Raw genomic sequence first — 22,458 nt, forward strand, 5'->3', positions numbered from 1 at the left:
TCCTGAAGTCAGATTTACTGCTGGTCTTCTGTAGTTTAAACACCACCACTTTCAGTTTTGCATCTATAGTTCTTAACCACAGAGAGAATGCATTTCTCCAGGAAGACCCAAGTTGCCTGTATATTTGTCATGTAGCCTTTTATAGATTTATGTAAGTATTTATGCTAGTGCTTTGTGTTCTAAGGCTGGGAACGGTAAAGCTAACACTGCATATTTGGATACACTTTGAGCAAAAACAGTGTACCATAAAATGCAAGATGGAAGAATTTATTTATTTTTTTTTTTTTTGTACAGGAATATTTAATGCACCAGGAAAGAATATAAAACAGACTGAAGACAAAACTCTGGCTAATGACCCTTTCTGTTGAGGCAATACATGCATAAAAATAATGGAGGATTAAAGAACTTCTAGAATTTTTCTTTAAATGCAGTGTCAGAGTGTCAGTTTCTTTGAGGTGATTAAGAAAAAAAAAAGTCTTACAGCTCATATTGGAGTTCAGCTCTAGACTGACATGTGTTAATTATTTGTATTCAAATCATTTCATTTCTTCGGTATCTGGGCAACAAATATCAAATAATTGCTGATCAGGATTCCTTCTGCTAATAAAATTGCCCTTAATATTTTCATGCATAGCAAAATGACATTGGACATGTAATTACCAAATAAACAGGGAAACGAGCTACTGGAAGAATACGCTAGCATAATTATTTGCAGTATTATCATTAGAATGAAACAGTAAAATTCAAGGATAGGGACTTTTTTTTAAAGGAACAATACACATTTTTTTTTCAAAGGCATTATTAAATGTACAGCTGCTTGAAAGAGGTATAATAAAGTTTTCCTACTCAATCCCACTATGTCATTGAAAAATACATTAAACAGAACTGGTTCCAAGAAGCTTTCAATAAACTTCATAAAAACAGCTACATCTTTTAGTTAGCCATTAAGCATCTAGAAATAATGTTTAAAAATTCAGAAGAGGCAGTTCTGTAATAGTTACTGTATAGGACTGCAAGAAATGCTGTACATCACAAAATGAGGGAAAAGTGAACTAACCCTTTATTTATTGACACGATTAGTAAAGCTCTACCCTTAATATTCTTTTTAAAATGGAAGTAAAATACACATTAAAAAGAGAGTGGGGAACAGAAAGAGAGGAAGTTGCAACCAGTAAATTATTAAATGCTGTTCATAACCTGAAGTAATGAATAGTTCTTTTGAAAGAAAGTATAAATCCCAATCTCAAATTGCTCAGCAAAAATTGAGATGCAACAACATATTCCATTCAGACATGAGAATCTTAACTGTTAGGAGCTGCAAACTTTTCATTTTAAGTTGATTTTTTGGCAGTGTTGAAAAAAAAACCACTACAGTTTTCTGTGTCTATCTGCTGTAGAATGATCTTATTTCTACTTCAAAACATGGGATAAACCTGTGAATAATTTATGTGCTTTTGGGCAGGACATTTTTCAGGGAACGATGCCTATCATCTTGAGTGTTAGCTTTGGTCCAGATCTTTAATTGTATTTGGTGTGTGTAAGTAATAACATTTGTTGGGGAGTTTGGACTGTGTGTGCAGTTTAAAATCAAATACAGCAACTCTGGTAATTACTTTATTGATGCTGTACCTGTTCAGAATTTAAGGTTGATACAGAAAGTGACAAAGATCTGTTGGTCAGCATGAGGAGTGAAAATCAAATTCCATTCATTTTAATCAAAAAATGTAGCAGTTCACTGAAATGAGCATTTGTAGTACCGTGCTAACTTGAAAACGGGCTTGCTCTAGATCATTTCTTGCTTGTAAGAAAGGTAAAAGAAAAACTATGCTTGGTTTGAATCCAATGAGGACGAAATCTGTACTCTCATTTTTTTTTTTCCCCTGGAAGTAAAAGCAGAGGTTTAAACAATAGCGCTGTCTTAGATAACAGCACTATGGGGTGAATCTGAAATAAAGGCTTATGTGGGACTTGCATCAGGAGTTGCTTTCTTTGGACAGAGCTCCCGAGACTCCCTCTGGCTGCATGGATGGTGCCAGGCTGTGCGGGGCTTCTGGGTTTGAGGCCAGCTGGTGCCCTCACCTGCTGCTGGGGATGTAGGCAGGGCAGGGGGCCGGGGGGCTGCAGCATCTGGAAGACCTGAGCCTGCCACGTCTGGGGCAGTTGAGAGCTGCAGACCCTGAGGGGCTTGTTGTAGGGCTCCTGAGATCTGAGTCTCGGGCCCAGAGCTTGGGCTAGAAGTTCTCTAAGTCTGCGCACACTTTCAGGGCTGGAAGTGGGTTTTCGTGTCTGGGAGCTCTGGCGTGGTTGAGTTGGTATGGGGTGTTGGACCCTGAAGCTCCTGGTGGTGCCACCTGATAAAGTGGCTTTACATATGCTAATTATGGGAACCTCTACGGAGGAATAAATGCCTTTCCAATTTACAGCTAATAATAGTTTTGACAAAATATACCTGTTTAAAGCCACTTCCAACAATCAGAGTTAAGTGCCAGATGATTAACAGAAAATACTTTGCATGTGTTTGCAAGACTCAGTGATGATTAATAGCTACTAAAAGCCTGCACAAATGAAATACTATGATGTGTATTTTTTGAATATACTGTTAATTTAAGTTGGAATGCAGATCCCGTTTTTTGTAAATCCATGCTTGATGCAAACTAAGGAATTTCAAACCAACTGAATTCTTTTGTGTGTGATGAAAGGTCTCTTGACTCTAACAGTAAACGCTGACAGATTATATCCAGGATGCAACAAGTACTTTTTCCTGTTTAAAAACCACAGTACTGTTGGAAATTGGCCTGGGGTGGTAGGACTTTGTTAGTGTTTTTTATTTTCTGAATTTTATTCTGAGTCTGTCCACTGGCATATTGCTTTTTTTCCCCTCTTCATCACAGCTGTCTCTTCCCTACAACCATTATATACATAAACACTTTCTCTCCCTTGTGATACGAGTTTTAACTGTGGAGTTCAGTGCTTGTACTGTTTATTTGCTTTGTGCAATACATTATCAAAAGTGAATTGAAATATTTATCAGTGACTCTTCACTGTGTTTAAAGTACCGTCCATCACTTCTTTCTGTGTTGGTATGAGTGAATTGTCCTTACACTGTACACCTCCGAGATTCCTCAGCCAGGAGAGGGGGAGAATTATCTCAGCTGTATCTATCTGAAAGTATTATAACGTTTCCCAGCTTGCTTGCTGTCAAGTGAAATGCCGTGATAGTCTTTAGGTTTTTCACATTACAGTATTTTTAAGAATCTGAGGTAAAATAAAAGCACTTACGTTTAAAAGAAAGTAATGCCACAGCCATTGTTTTTACAGTTAGAGCAGTTGGTAGAGTTCTGATGTGTTTTTAACTTCATAGTAATCACTTATTTTCTGTAAGAGAAGGACCATTGGAGCAGTAGGCAGGGTGCCTTCTGTGGAATGCTTATGCTAAAAACAGGCTCCACGGCTTTCCTACTGGAGGGAAAAGCAGATTAGCTAATTCAGTATGATTATATCGCCATGCATTCTAAACATTAAAAAGGATCTTAGTTGTACGGAGCTTACATATAGAGCTTAACTTCAATCCAAATTGCATCCTTGTTGACTAGGTACCTGTGTTGACAGAGCTTTACAGGGATGCTAGTGGAAGACTGGTTTGAACGAGGAGGAAGGCAAGCTGAAAATGTGAACTTGACATTACAAACAGTGCCTTTGTTTTCCTGTTTTTATTAGTAGAACAGCATTAAATACTTTCATTTGAGTTTAATTTTAGTTGGAAGAGCTTAGAGCGGGATCTTGAGTTAAATGCAAGGGGTTAAACACTTTGCTGTGTTTGAAGTTAGCTTTTGTGCTTTACAGAGGCTGAATTTGTGGATGAACCTAAAATGGTAGATGAGGTGCTTTTAAAGACAGGAAGCTGTCTGCTCTGTCTACGTTTGCAGAAGAACCAGGTGGCTCCATGTTTTTGTGTTTAGGAGACCCGTGCATGATGCATGATCTGTGTTTTCATGTTGTAGGCTGAATTATGAGCTGTATTTGAATTTAGAAACATCCTGATTGCTTAGCTTGGATGATGACCCTGAAGTTGGGTTGATATCTGTGTTTCTGTATTATGTTGGAGGTGTCCTAACAAGGTGTCACTTCCAGGCATCCTTCTCCTGACCTGCAGAGATCTGTTAATGCACTTGTAGGTTGTATAGCTTTCTTTGGGTTGTTTTAAGGCCAGTCAAAAGGATAAATAGCTATTTACAACCCAACACTATGTAACTTCATGAATTTAAGGTAGGTAGTCTATGCTTTCCAGGTAGTTATGGACATCCCAGTGTCCTCTGTTGTTACTGTGCCACTTAGCTTTTATACCTAACAGTGTTGAATTCATTCACTAAGCCTTTTGCTCCTGAAATGTTGAAAAGACCAAAGGTAAGGTAACAGAAACAGCTTATATCTTCTCTGGAAGCAATCACTACCCTTTACCAAAGGCTGGTAGATGACCAAAATTGTTTTTATTGTTGTATATTAGAATTATAAAACTATGTTGGCTTATTATTATTACTGTTATTTAAGGATTACCACTAGGGTTCACCAAAAGCTTTCAAACAAATAATGTCACTACTAAGCAGTTGAGTGGATAATGTGTCAGAGCTGCTGGGGTGGGTGTGCAACTTGCAGGGACTTGATATTCTATTTTTAAAAGTTGTGTTTGAAAGCAAAAGAAAAGGTAAATGATAGAATGTGTGCTCAGTGAAGGCATCTGTAAGGACAGTGAAGTCATAAGTTAAAAATACACAATCTGTGATACTGATCATGGGAGGTACTGGATTAAACTTCAACTATCAACATGGAAAAGAGGAATCTCTCAGTACGAAATTTTGGATTACTACAGGCCTTCTGAAGTGTTAAAAGTAAGAAAGTGAAGTATCTTCAAGCTAGTGGAAGTGGAAAGGTGAAAACAGCTTCTGGCTACTCAGAAAATGCAGTATTAATGTGGTTGCAATTGTAACATACAGTAGAGAACAATAGATCAACCAAATAAATTTGAGTTGTGTACTAAAACAGAGGTTTTCTGTTGCTATTCTTCAGCCCACATTCAAGAGTAAAAAGAGACAGAGGTAAACCCTGCCAAAAGAAAGACTCCCTGTGTGGAGCCTGGCAAGGGAAGAAGACAACCTAAAATTTTTGACTTATGTCCCTGGGCTATGGGACAGGTCCATGGGATCTTGTGCCTTTTTGCTAAAGGACATGAAGAACAACCCCACAGCGCTATGCACCCTGAAGGTGCTGCTCACTCTGCCATAATGTGTGGACATTGCTTCTGCGTAGTGACAGTGCCTGAAATTGTGAGTTGTTGCTCCCAGCTAAGATGAAAGTGGATCCTCACACACGGTCTGTTGTTTGTCTGATGACCTCCTTTTTATTTTAGGGAGCTGCTCTTCCATCAAATAATCCGTGCACGGTGCCTCGAACTAGTATTCGACTGGTTTGTGCTTGATGAAATTGGACCACTCTGGGGCCGTAAAGCCACAATTCTCTGTGCAAAACTGGCATGCTCAAACATTTGGCAACTGTAAATGCCGCTGAGAGTTTCAAAATAGGCTTGTCATGTTGGATGCAGCCTTACTAGTACTGGAGGAATATCTTCTGTTTTTTTTGTTTGTACAAGTGATGGCAGAACCTAACAAAACTGGTTCTCTCACAAGAGCATTAATTAAACTTGCAATCAAAATCGGGAAGAGACAAGACATAAATCACGAGTGTGAGGCTGTGGTGGATATGTCTGTGTTAGTTTAGAAATGCTGAACCTCTGAGGGACTGCTTTGAGTGACAAGTGCCTTGTTTTTCTTCTGTCCATGCATACTTGTTTAGTTAGATACTGTTAGACTCTTCAGTTGCATAGGCAAGTAAAACGACGGAGAAATGGAGTGAATGGGTAGAGAGACTGCAGACGGACTCGTAAGTACTGCAGCAGCTGCACAGGTTGGTGTGTCTGTTCATTATGAATAATGTATAAAGGGCAGGAGGGGCACATGGGGCTGCAATGCAGTTTCCACATCTGCCTGCCAGTCTTTGTTTTTCCTTCCCACTGCATCTTTGCTCTTCTCCAGTAAGTAGGCTTCCTTCATGTCCTGGACAAATGCGCAGAGACTTAGAACCGTTATTTTGTCCTAGAGGTTTGTAGGCAAAAACATAATCAAAGCCTGCTTGTGGGATTGCACTGCTGGTTCCTGCTCTGTTGTGTATAAACAGTAAACTTTAATTTCCGGTGTGCTCAGTCTGGAGCCTTCACAAGCACTAAATTCTGTTGATAATCTGGACTGGGGATGATGGGTGGGAATTAACCACAGCAAAAGCTTATCTGGCTGCTGGGTATGGTACCTTAAGCCCATATCTCCAGCTTCTCAGAAAACTGATAAAGTAACAAATAGATGAGGTGTGAAGGTAGTTCTGAGAAAGTCAATAAATAGCTGGAAGCTACAATTTAATAAGTGTTTGGACATATCTGGCTCAAATACCTTATATATTTTAACTCTCTTAAAAGTGATAGATGGAATTTAAATCCATATTCCCTGTGGTATTAGGTATCAGGAGAAATAAGTGGAAGGAAGGCATTTGAAATCAATAAATTGCTTCTAGGTACAACTTAATGCAGACAGAATTTAGAGAAAAAAGATTGTGAAAAAGATACAGGAGAAAAATGTAGCTTTAATTTGCAGACTACAGCAAAACTCTAATCCTGATGGTTGCGAAAATGAATATACATTCATTGAGATGAATGGAGATTAGGAAGTTAGGGAGATGAGGAAGTTAAGTGCCATGGGCCAATCTGTTTGGAAGAGTTGTACTGAAAAAGCATTAAGTCTTTGGAGAGGAGCTGCATCATTTCAAGTATAATATAACGTAAATCTTAGCTAATTAAATGTCTTTAAAATGATGCATTTGCCGTCTAATTTATCTGGAGAGCAAAGATTCTAATTTGGGAATTTTGCTGCACTTGAGAATCTACTGCTTCAACGCCTTGGGCTTCCTTCTCTTGGAAATGCTTACTGCTTGCATGGGCTAGAAGTAAGGCTTCACCAAGTGCATGCACATAGACTCACCGGATGGTTGAGGTTGGCAGGGACCTCTGCAGCTCATTTGGTTGGGCCTAAAGCAGGTTGCCCAGGCCCATGTCTTTTGAAGATCCCCAAGGAGGTAGGCTCCACAGCCTCTCTGTGCCAGTGCTCCATCACCCGCACAGAGAAGTCTAGATGGTTAGACAGAACCTCCCGTGTTCCAGTTTGTGCCCATTGCCTCTTGTCCTGGCACTGGGCACCGCTGAACCCCCCCCCCCCCCCCCTCAGATATTTGTACATACTGAGATCCCCTGAGTCTCCTCTTCTCTAGGCTGAACAGTCCCATAATTAGACAAGGACATGGAATTAGGTGTAAGGAAGAAATTCTTCATTCAGAGGGTGGTGAGGCACTGGCACAGGCTGCCCAGAGCAGCTGTGGATGCCCCATCCCTGGAGGTGCTCAAGGCCAGGCTGGATGGGGCTTTGGGCAGCCTGGTCTGGTGGGAGGTGTCCCTGCCCGTGGCAGGGGGTTGGCTAGTCTTCAAGGTCCCTTCCAACCCAAACTGTTCTGTGGTTCCCAAGTGATGCCACTGCTTTTCATAAAGGCCTTTCGTTTCTATCTGCCACGCCTAGGCTAGCAGGTTGTGGTGCACCTGGGTACATGATCAGACTGAGGCAATCCTCAATTTATGTTTTCTTCTGGGCAGAACAGACATAGTGGGGGAGAGCAGTTAACATTTCATTAAGTCTGCAGATAGAAGCATTTGTTTAAGTGAGGCTTGTCAATGTGTTACACCTAAGGGAGGTTAAAATGATCTTCCTGGAGCAGATTCCAGTCAATCTTTCTCGATTCTGAAATATTTATTAGTGTTTGCAGCAAATGCATATGGGATAATATGGCATGTAAAAAAAAAAAACATGAAATTTTCATTCTTTGTTCACTAGTGGCTTTACTGTCAGAATACAAAATTAGCAGCTTATGCTTGACTGTAGCGTTTTTTGTACGTTAAAATACATCAGAGTATGTGGTATCTCAAAGTAAATATTTTAGAGAACGTTCCTGATTTACACTTTATCTTGCAGATTGCTTACATTTTACCAGTTGTTTAGAAAGTCTGGTCTGTATAATATAGTAAAATTGTCTTAACTGCTTTTACTAAGCAAGCTTTCTTCGGAGGATAGATGAGCAAGTAGAGAACTCTAAAGTATTATTCTGAAGTATTGCACTGACAATAAGAAAACATTTCCCCTGTTAAAACTAGAGATTCTTCTGGAGATCATGCATCACCCGTCCTTCTGCTAAGGAAGACAAGTGTTTAACACATTTGGGCTTTAATATACCCTGAGATGGTTGGAAACACACCTGCAAGAGCTGTGTCTGAACATTCACAGAGAGTTAGTAGAACTATTGTGTTTTTTTTAAGCCTTCCTTGACCCACAGAAAAAAATAAATTTAATCTGCTGTTCAGTGCTGTCTTTTGATTTGCTATGCCACCTGAATTTCTGAAGGGCTGGTTTTCATGGATGCTTTAAGGCTTATCAAAAAGCTATGGGATATCGGTGATCTTGTAAATAACACAGACTGAACTAGGTTGTGCATATGTGGTTTGTGTTTAAGGAGCAGGCCTGACATTAGGGACAATCAGCCTAAAATCTTGGTTTGGTTGCCTAGACATCCCGTGAGGCTTGATGAAATTACTGAAACTCTCAGACATCTTTTTTGCATTTGTAAGATAAAGAGCAACTGGTGTAGAGGTGGGTGCATGTTAACTATACGGGTGTTGAAGGTAAATCAGTTAATGTTTGCAGTGTGTTTTGAAACTTTAGTTGCACGGTATTGTGCAAGATTTGCCTTTTTTGTTGTTGTTGATGGTTAGACTGTTACTGACTAAGACAGAAGCAATCAGTCTGTATTTGCTGATTTGAATAACTTTGTTTTACTTTGTTTTACTTATGAAGTTGTATGTAGGGAGTACAAAGAGCAAAAAAAAAAAAAAAAAAAAAGGGCACACTCCATGTACTATTTTTGGAAGATCAAGTAGGCTTAAGAGTTAGAGGAGTAGGAGTTGCTGGGATTTTTCCAAATTGTGTCTACAAAACAAATTCTGCCCTCATTAATCATCAGAATGAGTTGTTGGAGTTATTTGTATGTCACCGTAACGTAGTCTGGCGAAAGCGGGCTACTTGAACTTGTTCTAATGTAGTGGGGCTCTCCCTGAGAGATTGATAAATCACTCATTAGTACTTTCCACATTTAAAGTATTAACACTGAACATGAGTCTTCAGTGAAATGAAAGCAGCAGTTGGCTCTTGCAGTGTGTGGAGATTACACGGGTGCTCAAGAGCCAAGGTGCCCACCTCAGAGTGCTCTGCTACTGCGGCACCTATGCCTGCTGCCTCCCAGGGTGATTTGGATGCCTTCGTGTTGTGGTGTGTTGTACTGTGCTGAACAGACTCTGGTTATGTTTAGACTCTCTGCCAACTCACCTCTTAACTAGCTGTGGGATTTCTTCCTTCTTGTTTTAAGGTCTTGTTTTATTCAAGGAGCGGGCGATCCATCTTGAGAAAAGCAGTGAAGTCTTTGTTTTGAAGGATTTAGCTAAAATTCAGGCATTCTCTTCTGCATTTGGCATATAACACCATTTGTAGAGACACCTTTGACTTTTTGATTTTCACTGAAGGACCATGAGAAGAAGGTAGCCTGAAGCTCGTATCAAGTTGGAAAAAGCTTAGTTTTAGAATGTGGAAAAATGCATAGAGAATTTAATACGTGGGAGAAGATAAAAAAAACAAAGTATGGATCAAATCCCGTTGTCTATGCTGGGTAAATGGACAGAAAAATCAGTTGAAAATTGGAGGAGGACTTGAAATGGAAGTTTAATGTAACAATGCTCAGAATCCAACTACAGGGTAAATCTTTAAAGTATGCTTAATTCTTCCATTCATGACTTCATTGGCAAGTGTGACTTTTGCAGCTCGAGTGTCGCTAAGGACGGAGGGGCTGAAGCCCCTCTGAGTGAGGCGGGGCAGTGCAGACCCTGGCTTGCTCCAAGCAGGAGTGTAGCAGGGTTAGCCTGGAAGTTTGGCATAACTGAGTAGTAAAGTGGGAGAAAAAGGTGGTTTACTCTAAAGAACGTCTAGGACCCAGGCTGTAGCCTACGCTGTGCCTAGAACAGGGAAGAAAGGTGTTTTGAGAATGGATTACTCGCTTTAAAATGCCAGTGTAAAGAGAATGATCTGCTGATAGCCACAAGACTGTAAGGTTTATTTTAGTTGATGTTTGGAGTAAAAATTTGTTCTTTCACCTGCATTGTCTTTTGTGCTGTGTCCTGGGTGTTCAATACACCTGCCAGACCTGAAGGGTTCTGCTGACTTGCACATCCTGAAATACAGATCGTCTGTGCTGTTAACGTACATTAAAACATTAGTTCAAATGTTCAGCTGGTGTATTTTTCAAGTCCTAGCTGAAAGAAAACAGAGAAGATTACTTGCACAATTTGTTCAATAATCAAAATGTTAGTGGAGAATAAAAATAGCAACTTTGCCTATTTTCAGATTAAATTAAAGTAAGCCATGATGGCAGAATTATTTTTTAATAGACATGTGTCTATTACCTTATTTGATAAGCAGCAAGCCTTTCTATGTGGAGCTCTAAATAAAGTATTTGTAGGGTGACCCAGGTTGTAGTATTCCTCATTAAATGTAGATGAAGTAATTTCTAACTGAACTTCTGAGGTACTCTGTTCATGAGAAAACAGAAGTTGTAATGCAATCAGGACGACCCTTTTACAGTTTATGTCATAGTACTGCTGGTAAGGGACTGCTGGGACTGTTTTGGAAGACGTTTGCAATCGGCAAAGCTGGTACTTTCAACATGTGTTTGCCTGAGCATTATGGAGTATTATGTAGGATTGGTAAATGTAGGTAAATGTTCCTTCACAGGTAGGAACTGGTGATGTTACTGAAATTTCAAACACACCATCTGGAAGTTCATGGTAACTTTGCCTTTCATTTATTTTTTTTTTTTTCACTTGCTATTGAGGGAACAGACAAAGGGAAGAGGCCAGTTTAAAACCTTTTCTGTAGGACACATAAAAGTTGATAGTTGATTATATAAATGCTAAGAAATATTAAAAGCTAACATGGTAACTAAATATTTTGTGTGCTTAGGAAAGGTCTGGAAAGAAAAAATATTTTCTCATGTTCTTCTCAACCTTGTCTGTTTTTCCAGTGTCAGACAAAGCCTATTGTCTAGAAACAAATAACCAAACTTCATGTCCCTAGAGGAAGATGTACCTTCTGATGACTCACAGCATTCTGAGCTAATATTTATGAGAAAGCTTCTTTCCCAATACTTTCTGAGGTCCCTTGACGCCCGGTGACCCAAGAGATGATTAATTAACCAGTGCCTAATCTGGGTGGGGGATGATTGACATGGAGTCCAACTGTGAGTACATGCTCCAAATATGAAACTTGGGCATTACTAGGTCTTGCTCCAGGATGTAAAATTCCCAGCAGGAGATCAAAGGAAGGGGGCAAAGCTGTTTGGGAATTGAGAACACGCAGGACACAGCATTAGTGGGCAGGTTCAGGAATGGGAGCAGAGGCTAGAATATAGCACATGAATACAGAGAAGCTTGGGGTATGTTTGTTGTGCAAGAGAACTGGAAATAAGGGAAAACTCAAGAAGGTGAGGAGCTAGACTCACGAAGAACTTATTAAGACCAGGATAAGGAGAAGTGGAAGAAAATGCCACAGGAGAATTTTCTGTAATTATAGAGAAATACCTTTTGTCAGATTGAGGTTACACAGATTGATATACAGGTTTTAAAAGGATGTCATGCAAACTTTTTTTGTCACATTTTTTGAGCAAGCAGAACTGAGCAGATTTAGTAGTGGTTTCAGTGTAGAAAGGAGTGATGTGCTGAAGAAAGAAAGTAAGGAAGGGCTGTTCTTTTAGGGCTTCTCTGCCCATGTTCCTTCTACTTCAGCACGCTGTGTGTGTTTTGATTTTTAAATAGATGTGGTTTGGGGTGGGAGGGGGTGGGTGGATGGGAAGGAAACAAAGTTTTGGAAAAAAAACAAAACAAAACAAAACTGAAGAAGTTAGAACACCAAGGCAAAACCAAGCCAAGTTACTTTTAACTGATAATATTACTACTGTTGTCTTAAATTCTTCTGATTTACAATTTCTACAATGATAACAACCCCCAAAGTGCTATTTAAAAAAGAATTGCAAATAGTGTTTTCCTCTGTAGGTATAATGATGTTTCAGACTCTTGCCATTTTACCCTCTTGGTATTGCATAATGCAGTCAATTCATGTTTTCCAGAGCTTCCCAATTAAGCTGAGTGTTCAAAAGTTTCCATGACCTTTAGGTTTCTTTGTAGTCTATGTTGTTTTGTAGAGAGTATGATAGACTCTGTGGCTTATTTCCAGTGTAGCTTTTCTTTCACGGAAAAGATGTCACAGAGCAAAAAGGCCATGGTTTTGAGTCGTGTTTCTGAGCATTTAAGATAATGCTGACTTGTGGTGTAACTTGATTTTAGGTGTCTTAACATACAAGAAATTCTGTTTTGGTAGTTCATCAAAAAACGGTGAGCCGCAAAATATGGTCATTTAAACAGGATCATTAGACTGAATATATAGAAAAAACAAGGTGAAGAAGGAAAATCCTGTCAGTGAAAAGAAGTCTGTTGCAGAGTCTAGAGAAGTGCACCTGTATCACATATTCACTACCACAACCAATGTTCGCTGTGCCTCTTACGGTCCTTACTTCATTTTTTTCTGTCACAGTATGTATGGCTTGCTAGTGAAACCTTCTGGAAATGAGGTTGTCCTCCTCAGTAAGAGCTATGAGAATTCCCAAACACAAACCTCTCCTACACTGCAATTTGTCTAGTGGAGGATGCCAAGTGAATCAGTCCCAGCTCCACTGTGATCTGACGAGGTGGGTGGCGGAGCTGGAAAGGTTGGCAGGTGGGGGCCCTCCAAGGAATGTTGCACGGGCTGCTTTAGAAGGCACAGCACTACATTCATGCGGTGTTTACCATCCAGACCTAAAACAGTTCACATCATTTGCCTTGGAGTGTGCAGGGAAACCTCAGGTCTTTCTGACCCTGCCTGTGTATGTATGTTGTTAGAGGCCTGAGCTTTTTGTCACGATCACCTGCACCCTAGTGGTGAGTCATGTCAGAACACTGCTCCTAAAGACCCCTCCACCCCACTGTTGTTTAATATTTAGTGCTTATGAAGCCTCAGGATGTCTTGTTTATACATCCATGTCTGATCTGATGTTTTGCTCTGTTTGTTCAGAATATCCATCAAAGTCTTGCTTGCATTTAGCGTAAGTGCATCAAAAGTTCCGAAAGCAAGAGGTGATCACTGACAAGTTGCCCCTGCAATGTAAACTAGCATATTTTCCTATGACCTGATGCAAAAATACTGTTTGTAAATAAAGTGTTGAAATAGAAATTCGAGAAAATACAAAAGGTTCTGTTAAATCTACACCAATGCATGTAATTCTTTTGTGCACAAACAGTGCAGCAGAGAACTAAGAAAATTTAGCTATCATTTTAAAGGACTGATGCAAACTTTGATTAGTAGATAGATCTTGTAACTTAATATTGTACACGTGTGTGTATATAAATCAAAACAAACAAAACAGTATAATAGAATGAATTAATAAGATTAAAAAATAAAGACAGGAACAGAACAGCCAAATGTGATTAAATAATACTAGTTTAAGGAGAGGGCAAGCCTCTGCTACATTTCTGTTTCTCTTAAACGATTTTTAGGTATGTAGATGTTTGAGACTTCATTTTACATGAACTGCACAGAAGATTCCTTTCCGCAGAAGACTTTATTCTTCACCCTCTATTCTGCAGAGGGTAAAACCCATGAAGGAATGGGTTGGAATGAATTTGGGAGACTTTGTGTAAGATGTGTGCAGGCATTGCTGTTGCTGTCCCTTAGAATCCAGACCCAGCAGTTAATATATATCAGTGGCCTGGAGTGCAAAGCATCATGTAAAATGGTTCCTATTGGGTTAGTGTGTTAAGTCTTCCTAAACTTTAATGTATTCTTCCAATACCATTTCAAAGAAAGGTTGTTTATCCTCGCTTTAGGGTAAAGGTGTTGTGGTAGCGAGGCTGTCACCTCCCATCCCACATAGGCTCCACACATGAAGACCATTGTACAGGGAAGAACTGAAAGCAGGTCCAGGACTAGTGTTCCATGCATTACACCATCTCTCCTCTGAATAATGGCAGCTCTGTAGCTTGAAATCGCATGGTTTTACAATGCTGGAACTGTTCTGTAGCCTGCTAAAGGTATCCATGGTCATTTGGTCTATGGTACCACCTGTGATTGTCAGGTAAGTGCATCATGGATGTGTAGCTGAATTTATAAATATTTCTTGCTGGAAATAATAAGAAATACAAAGGTTTGACAGTGTTACTAGAAAACCTTGTGTTAAAAGTGCTTGTTTTCATATGGGTGAAATTGAGTTGGTCAACAGTGCACCCTCTTTCTGATTTTGAAACTGTACTTTTCCTTGCTTTTTGTACATCACTTCTAATCAAATTTTTTAAACTGATATTTATCTTTCTAACAGTGATAGTAAGTTCATAAGTCTAGAAACATTGTTTTCATGCTGTCTGAGTTGGGGGAGAGATTTTTTGGTTTGTTCCTTTTTTTTTTTTTTTTTTTTTTGACTTGGTATAGACTGAAATTGAACTTGTCCTTTTGCCAACCTGTCAAAAGATAGGGTCAGATACTGGTATGTTGGCTTTACACTTAAAATAGCTGGAGGTCTGAATGTTATATTTGACTCCTTTGTAGCCTTTGCCTGTCTAAGAAGAGACCAGTGTTTGATGCAAGTTAATGGTTTCTGTCATCTAGCATAAGAATTCCTTTCAGTTGCTATTTTATGGGTTAATTTCATTTTACTGCTTCCTAGGTTAAGTGACTGATAGTTAATTGAAAAGCGTAATTTCTTTGGAGACAATGCTGGTGGAGACAGAGGGAAGGATTTTTCTCTTTTATCATTTAATAAGTATTTGTGTGTGTGGGGGGAAAGGATATTCATGCATATATCGATATGTCTGTGACGAGGGCATATGTAAACATGCTTAAATCATTACAGGCTTTCTTCTGCTCTGGCAGGATGTCAGTTCAAGTACAGCAACCTAAAAGTGATGATGTCTTTATTCATTGGCTTATGTTATTTGAAAATACTTCAATACTTAGGATGTGCCGAACAGTAGCAAGAGTGGCACAAGTTTTCCTGCCCACACTGATGTAAACTGTTCTGATCAATGCTAGAGCACTCGAGTTTTTAAGATGGATTATCTTCATTCCTTTCTTTGAAAAGAGAAATTCTGACTTTACAAGCTATGTTAGTAAATCTGTATGATAGGGATGTTTTTACAGGATTAGAGTTCGTGTATGTGCTTCTGCAGGTAATTGTGGGATTCAGTTGTGTGAATGTATTCAGATATCAGTAAGTTGTGAACATACAGAAAGGCTTGCTTCTAGAAGGAGTTTATATGCTTGAGTGGAGGCAGATGTTCAATGCATGAATATCTTCTATCTGGAAATAGCTGAATTGTAATTACACCATAATTAAGATATAATCTAAACTAGAAATAGGCATATTTCTTTCCAGAATAACTGCTTTGGCTTCTCGCTTTAGTAGAGATTCATGCTTTATTCTGGTTTGTCTGTTAATAATTCACAATAAATGGAAGCAGTTATTCTGTTTTGTTACTGCTTTTGTTAACCACTTACTTGATTTTCAGAAAGCACCTTTGCAGTTTTATAATCTTTCTGCCTTTTATAGGCCAGGGATTATTCATTTTTTGGCAGCAACCCCTTTTCCTTAGTTTGTTTCCCATGATGTGCAACCTACTGACATCTCAGCTGATAAATGGGATAACTGTTCATTCTGTGCAAAAAAATAAGTGCTAATGGAAGTGCTCTGATTTAAAAACAAACGAACAAAAAGAAACAAGCAAAACCAACGAAGCAAAAAGCCTTTCTAAGAATGTAATTGTTAGAGTCATTTTATGAATAGTCAATTTATTGATAACTGCTAAGTTTGATCTTTTTTATATGCTATAAAGTAGGAGTTGACAGTTTGATATTTCTTGATACAGATTTGTATCCTTTCTTCTAGATGACTCTGCTGAAGCAGATTTATGGTTGCTGAACAGTTGTACAGTAAAAAATCCAGCTGAAGACCATTTCAGAAACTCAATCAAGTAAGTTGAAACATCTGCTTGCTAAAAAAATAAATAAATCATAGTATATTTTAATTTTAAAGGCTTCCTGTTTCCGATAGAGATGTAATTTTGTGCTTTAGAGCAAAGAAAAGTGTGCTGAATTTGAATGTTAAGTTAGTGAATTCTCTAGAATGGATTTGTAAGGTGCAGTGTAATTTTTATTAGCTTTGATAACTTGTAAATGATTATCAACACACTTATTTAGAACTGCTGATCTATTAAAGGCTTCTGTATTGATTTTCAAGAAAGCATTATATTTTTTTGAAGAGTTCTTTTTTTTAAAGCGAATTGCTAGACTTTCTTCTTCCTCTAATTTTACATAATCAGGCTCTTCTAACTAAAAGGCTATCTGGTACATACTTAAATCTGTTTTATTATACGTTTTCTTAAAAGGTGAACTGAGTTGCTTATAATTAACAGCTGTCTTCTGACGGATGTGTTTTATTTCTCCCTAGCATTTCAGTGATGTTGAAAAATATGACATGGTAGTGCCTTCTGCCTCTGACCTCTGCATTAGTGTAGGTGTGGTGGAAGTAACTGGACAACCTGTATGCTTACAGCTGTGGTTGTCCAGTATAAATAAATGTCGTGGTATGTTACTTGTAAATTTTTACCTTTAGTAAGCAGGTGTGGATATTTATGCAGTCGTTTGTTTAGTGTGATAGACTGTTTCTTGAAATCCATTTTGGTTAGAAGAACATAGTTCTTGCTCAGCAGTTGGCATGCTCAGGAGGTTGGAGAGGAGAGAGAAGCTGCTTGCAGTGCTGACATTACTAACAGCATCCTAGAGCTGTAACCTGGAACAGTGTGCCCACAGTAGGTGGCACAGTTAAAGTTTCCTCCACCCTTCAGGGGGCTTCTTTGCCTGACTGCTAGTATTGCACTCTGTAATAAGACTAGCATTTTTTTTTTCCAATCTGTTGCAAAAAAGAAAAAAACAACCAAAAACCCTCTTCCCAGAACACTTCCAGTTAGTGTGTTGGCCAACAGAACTGATGACAAGATATTTTCTTTTCTTGTGGCCATCTTTCTGTTTTACTAATCATATGCCAGAACTGAATTGATGTGGTATGGTGTGTGTCCTTTAACCAGCAGAATAGAGTTGGTTAAGAAAGAGGGTCTAACTAAAAGCAAATGACCAAAAATATTTTTTTGAACTTCATGTTTCTGTTGTCACTCTATTAATGCTTGTGATATAATTTGTAGCCTGGGTTTATTCCTCTTTTACCTTGCTTCTCTCCATATACTCCTTTTATTTTCTGACACACTGATACTGTGGTCATTCTTCATTTCTTCTCTTTGCCGAGATTCATTCCTTTCCTTTAGCATGCATTGTTTATTTTCTACTCTTAGATCCTAGCCTTTCCTAATGGTGGAGAATGACAACTTTGTTATTTTGTTTCAGGCCATTCTTCACAATTCTCATTAAATGCGGGTATAAGAATCATATGTGGGTGCTCTTTCATGTTTGGACAATGTTTAATTTTTCTGTTCCATCTCAGAACATGACAACTTTTACTATATTTGGGTTTTACAATGACATGAGGAAAGCTTATATCTCTAACCAATATGATGTTTCCCAAATACACCTTAATTTGTAATGGCAGCAAACTGAATGTATGAAGTTTGGATGATACAAAGCTAATTGACATTGTGTCCTATCATAATATGTGTTTGTAGCTATGGAAATCTTTTTTATTAGAAAAATTAGTATTCAGCATAGTAAGATTTTTCTTTCAAATGAAAAAAATTTTTCATCCTGAAAGCGTGGCATAGCATTATGAATGTCATTGTAACGTGAGAAAAATATTCCAGTTTGGTTTATTCTCTGTCCCTCTGCAACTGTTTTTCCTATGTAATTTTCCTTGCATATATGACCTTAAAACCTACAGATTCAAACAAGTGATAGTGTGCTCACACCATCTCCGATCATGATCCCTCACTAATGCTGCATATCAAAGGATGCCTTACAGCCCAAGGAGCTCTGTGGATTCAGCCTTTTTTGATCTGAGGTTCTTTTCAAACAAAACCACTCCCAGCCTTCCCAAACCTGTGCATTGGATGTGCAGATGTGTATAGAGCAGATACAAGCCAAGCCAGCATAATTTTGGGGCTTTTTGCATAGTTCTGGTCCTCATCTCTTCAGCATCAATGAAGTTAAAGCTGCTGAGCTGGGGTAGTGATATGGAAGACAAAGAGTTGTCTAAAGACCAGTAGTTTATGGATAGGAATTGTGAGCTTTTCTTCTATAGATTTTATTCTCAGTTGGTTAATCTTAAAATAAGATTAAAGGCAAAGGAAGTCAATAGTTATAAAGAATTGCCCATATAATTAAGTAGTTAAGTTCAGTTGGTGGAGTTTAAAAAAAACTAAACTAAAAAACCTATCCTTCCAAAAAATGAAGATTAAATCAATGAAAAGAAGAAAATAAAGAGAACAAACTAAAGCAAGTAATTTCTATCACACAATTTATGAAGACTAAGATGACTGCGTAAAGCAAATAGCTAGACAAAGAAATAGAATCTCTGGAATAAGTAAAAAGAAGCAAGACTACAGGAAGAAACTAACATAGAATCATAGAATATCCCGAGTTGGAAGGGACCCATAAGGATCATCAAGTCCAACTCTTGGCACCGCACAGGTCTGTCCAAAGTTTAGACTGTGACTAAGTGCACAGTCCAATCTCTTCTTAAATTCAGACAGGCTTGGTGCACTGACCACTTCACTGGGGAGCCTGTTCCAGTGTGCAACCACCCTCTCGGTGAAGAACCTCTTCCTGATGTCCAGCCTAAACTTCCCCCGCCTCAGCTTAACACCATTCCCGCAGGTCCTATCACTGGTGATAACAGAGAATAGGTCACCTGCCTCTCCACTCCCCCTTGCGAGGAAGTTGTAGACCGCGATGAGGTCCCCCCTCAGCCTCCTCTTCTCCAGACTGAACAGGCCCAGTGCCCTCAGCCGCTCCTCATACGTCTTCCCCTCTAGGCCCTTCACCATCTTCATCGCCCTCCTCTGGACACTCTCCAACAGCTTAATGTCCTTCTTGTACTGTGGTGCCCAGAACTGCACACAGTACTCGAGGTGAGGCCGGACCAGCGCAGAGTAGAGCAGGACAATCATCTCCCTCGACCGACTAGCGATGCCGTGCTTGATGCACCCCAGGATACGGTTGGCCCTCCTGGCTGCCAGGGCACACTGCTGGCTCACATTCAACTTGCTGTCAACCACAACCCCCAGATCCCTCTCTGCGGGGCTGCTCTCCAGCGTCTCGTCGCCCAGTCTGTACGTATAGCCAGGGTTGCCCTGTCCCAGGTGCAGGACCTGGCACTTGCCTTTGTTAAACTTCATGTGGTTGGTGATCGCCCAGCTCTCCGATCTGTCCAGATCTCTCTGCAAGGCCTTTCCACCCTCATCTGAGTCCACAACTCCTCCAAGTTTGGTGTTGTCAGCAAATTTGCTCAGAACACCTTCTAGTCCTACATCCAAATCATTTATAAACATCAGTGAAAGGGGGAGGTGAGGTGAGGAACACCCCAGGGAAACAGTCCGCATTCAGTGTGGTAGTGCTCAGTTCTGTTGTAGGAACTCTGTAGTATCATCGAATGTCCCTTATTCCCAGCCCTGCCTTCAGTGAATCTACAAACGTGTACAACCTTGTGGCTCAGGATGAAAGCACCTATGATGGAAAGCTTGGTAGTAGCTGTTTTAGGCAGGATTTTACCTTGGTAGGAGGAGTTCATCTGTTGTTTAGATGACTCCTTTGTAGTTGTTATGAACCTAAGCTTCTTGGAAGGGAAAGGTGAGAGCACGGAGCAGAGTGACAGAAGGGCAGGTGAGCTAGTACAGATATATGATGTTACCTGTGTGGTTTATAAGCAATTACTTATCATGTGGTATACACAGAAATAAAATTATGTTCCTTAGTATATGCCTGTAGTGTAACAGAGTAGTATACATAGTGTTGAGGCACTGAAAACTCAATAACCAAAGTTATGAAGCAGGTATTCTTTATTAGGGTGCCGGGTGTGTGGGGGATTGCTCTGCCTAACACACACACCAAGGATTACTGACAGTGTGCTTATATTAGTGGGATAAATACATATTCATCTGATTTCCCATAAGTCTCTTGCATATTCATCAGGTCTCAGAAGAATCATTAACGTAGGTTCCCACCCCTATTTGCATGCATATTGGAGTCCTTGGGTGGTCGTCTGGCATACTCTGGTGGTCTTTTGATGAAGGCCAGAAGTCTTTCTCGCTGCTAAACTCCTGACCTTTCCTGTCTTTGACAGACTTCAGCAGTCAAGCCAGTTCTTACAGGTTCCATTATCTATGCATACAGTCCTTTACCCTCTTATTTTTGGGGTTGTCCTGTCCTTGTGGTTAACATACAATTGTGTTAGCTAAGACCTACAAAATCAACATCCTTTCTCTTGTTCCCTCTCTCTGTGTAGCATAGAATCACAGACTGGTTGAGGTTACCAGGGGCCTCTGGAGATCCCTGCTCAAAGCAGGTGGCTGAGAACTGTGTGCAGCCAAACTTTGAGTATTGGCAAGTATGGGGACGTGTCGCATGCTGCAAAGCTTTGATCACCTCTGTGGCCCTCCGCTGTACCCATTGCAGTGTGTCCTTGTCTCACCTGTACTCAGCCCAGAACTGGACCCAGCGCTCCAGCTGTGTCTCACAGAGCAAAGAGCAAGGGTCACGTCCCTCTCCTCAGCCTGCTGGAGATGCTCTGCCTGATGCAGCCCAGGAGGTTGTTGGCTTAATTAGCTGCAAGGACACATTGCTGGCCACGGTCACCTTGGTGTTTACCAGGAGCCCCAGGTCCATTTCAGCAAAGCTCTTTCCAGCATGTTGCATCCGCCAGTCATGGTGCATGGCATTGTTCCTCACCAGGGCCAGGAGTTTGCAGTTCCATTTGGTGAACTTCGTGAGGCTTACACGTTAAATTAGTTTAAGAAAATCTTATTTTCATTAAAATTGGTATTAAAGTAAACTCTATAAAGAAAATAATTAATTTGGATTAATTTAGTGTTTACTGTAGGTGTGTTCTACCGGTCCTTGTAAAGACGTAACTATTCTTGGATATGTTGTGTAGGCTTTTAGAAATACCTTTCTGTTCTGAAATAAAAAGAAGCTCTTGTTGTGTCAAGGGCTTCTGTTTTGTTGGTGATGGATATACCTATTGTGCCAAAGCAAAGTAGCAGCTGGATATTAGCAGCTTTTGGAAAGATCATGGTGAGTTGAATCCCTCTGCTCAGCTTTTTTTCTAGTGCTATTAAACTCTTGCTAAAGTGGTTCATTTCCACAAAAAAAATACCTCCCTACTCTTGTCCTTTGTTGCAATCTTAAGTATCTGTGAATGGCTGCAATCCCAGATAGGATGTTTGATTATTGGTGTTTGGTCTTGTGTTTTTCAGCTGGCCTCCGTACAACAAGTTAGGGCAGAAATTAGATTTTCTGGAAGTCCCAAGCATAACAAATGTCTGGTGGTTTCCGTATCAGCTTTGGGTAAATGCTATTTTCAATAATAGCCATGCACATTTTTCCCCCCCTGAATTTAGTGATTCATGTGAACCAATCTGATATGTACTGCCTGGCAATTTGAGATTGCATTTTTGCATTGAGCTATTTTTAAAGTGAATACCTACACCGTAGGTATCTAACCTTGGGCTTTCGCAGAATAGTTTGGCTTGTAGAGAATACTGCAGGTCGGTCACCTGGTGCAGGAGGTCCTCCAGCTGGGCACACCTTTTGCAGGCAGGTCTGGACCCCAGGAGGAAGGTCTGGGCACTTCCTGCAGCCTGAGGTCCGCGCTGCAGCCTTGACCTTCAGCAGATCTATCTGGGTGGATGCATCGGCCGCCGCTGGGGCAGGCGGTGCAGGCCTCGCAGGTGGGGCTGCAGTGTTTGCTCTCAGACGAGTGCCTTGAGGGTCAGGTAGGATGAGTGCCCTTGACCTGTGCAGATGGTCGTGGAATGGTGCCCGGTTGCTGGGTTAAAATGTACTTGGAGCCTCCCGCTTGGCCAGTGGCATGGCCCTCCTTCAAAGGGGCGTCCTCCCGGGGCACAACTGCTGTGCAAAATGATCTCTCCTAATGGCCTCAGAAAATTCGGAGAAACCATTGTATGTTTCT

The 22,458-nt window shown here is 40.1% G+C and overlaps 1 protein-coding gene across 2 annotated transcripts in view; it reads left to right on the forward strand.

The window, feature by feature from the left end:
* The window catches only part of CDKAL1 (CDKAL1 threonylcarbamoyladenosine tRNA methylthiotransferase), a 438,076-nt gene that overhangs the window by 58,262 nt on the left and 357,356 nt on the right, over positions 1-22,458 (forward strand). For both annotated transcript variants that reach the window (XM_080578147.1, XM_080578148.1), the window contains one exon: positions 16,213-16,297. In XM_080578147.1, the coding sequence (XP_080434273.1) occupies positions 16,213-16,297 (85 nt within the window). The remainder of the gene's footprint in view (positions 1-16,212; positions 16,298-22,458) is intronic.

Source organism: Anser brachyrhynchus (genome assembly GCF_964034855.1).
Source record: "Anser brachyrhynchus genome assembly, chromosome: 2".
Taxonomy (NCBI): domain Eukaryota; kingdom Metazoa; phylum Chordata; class Aves; order Anseriformes; family Anatidae; genus Anser; species Anser brachyrhynchus.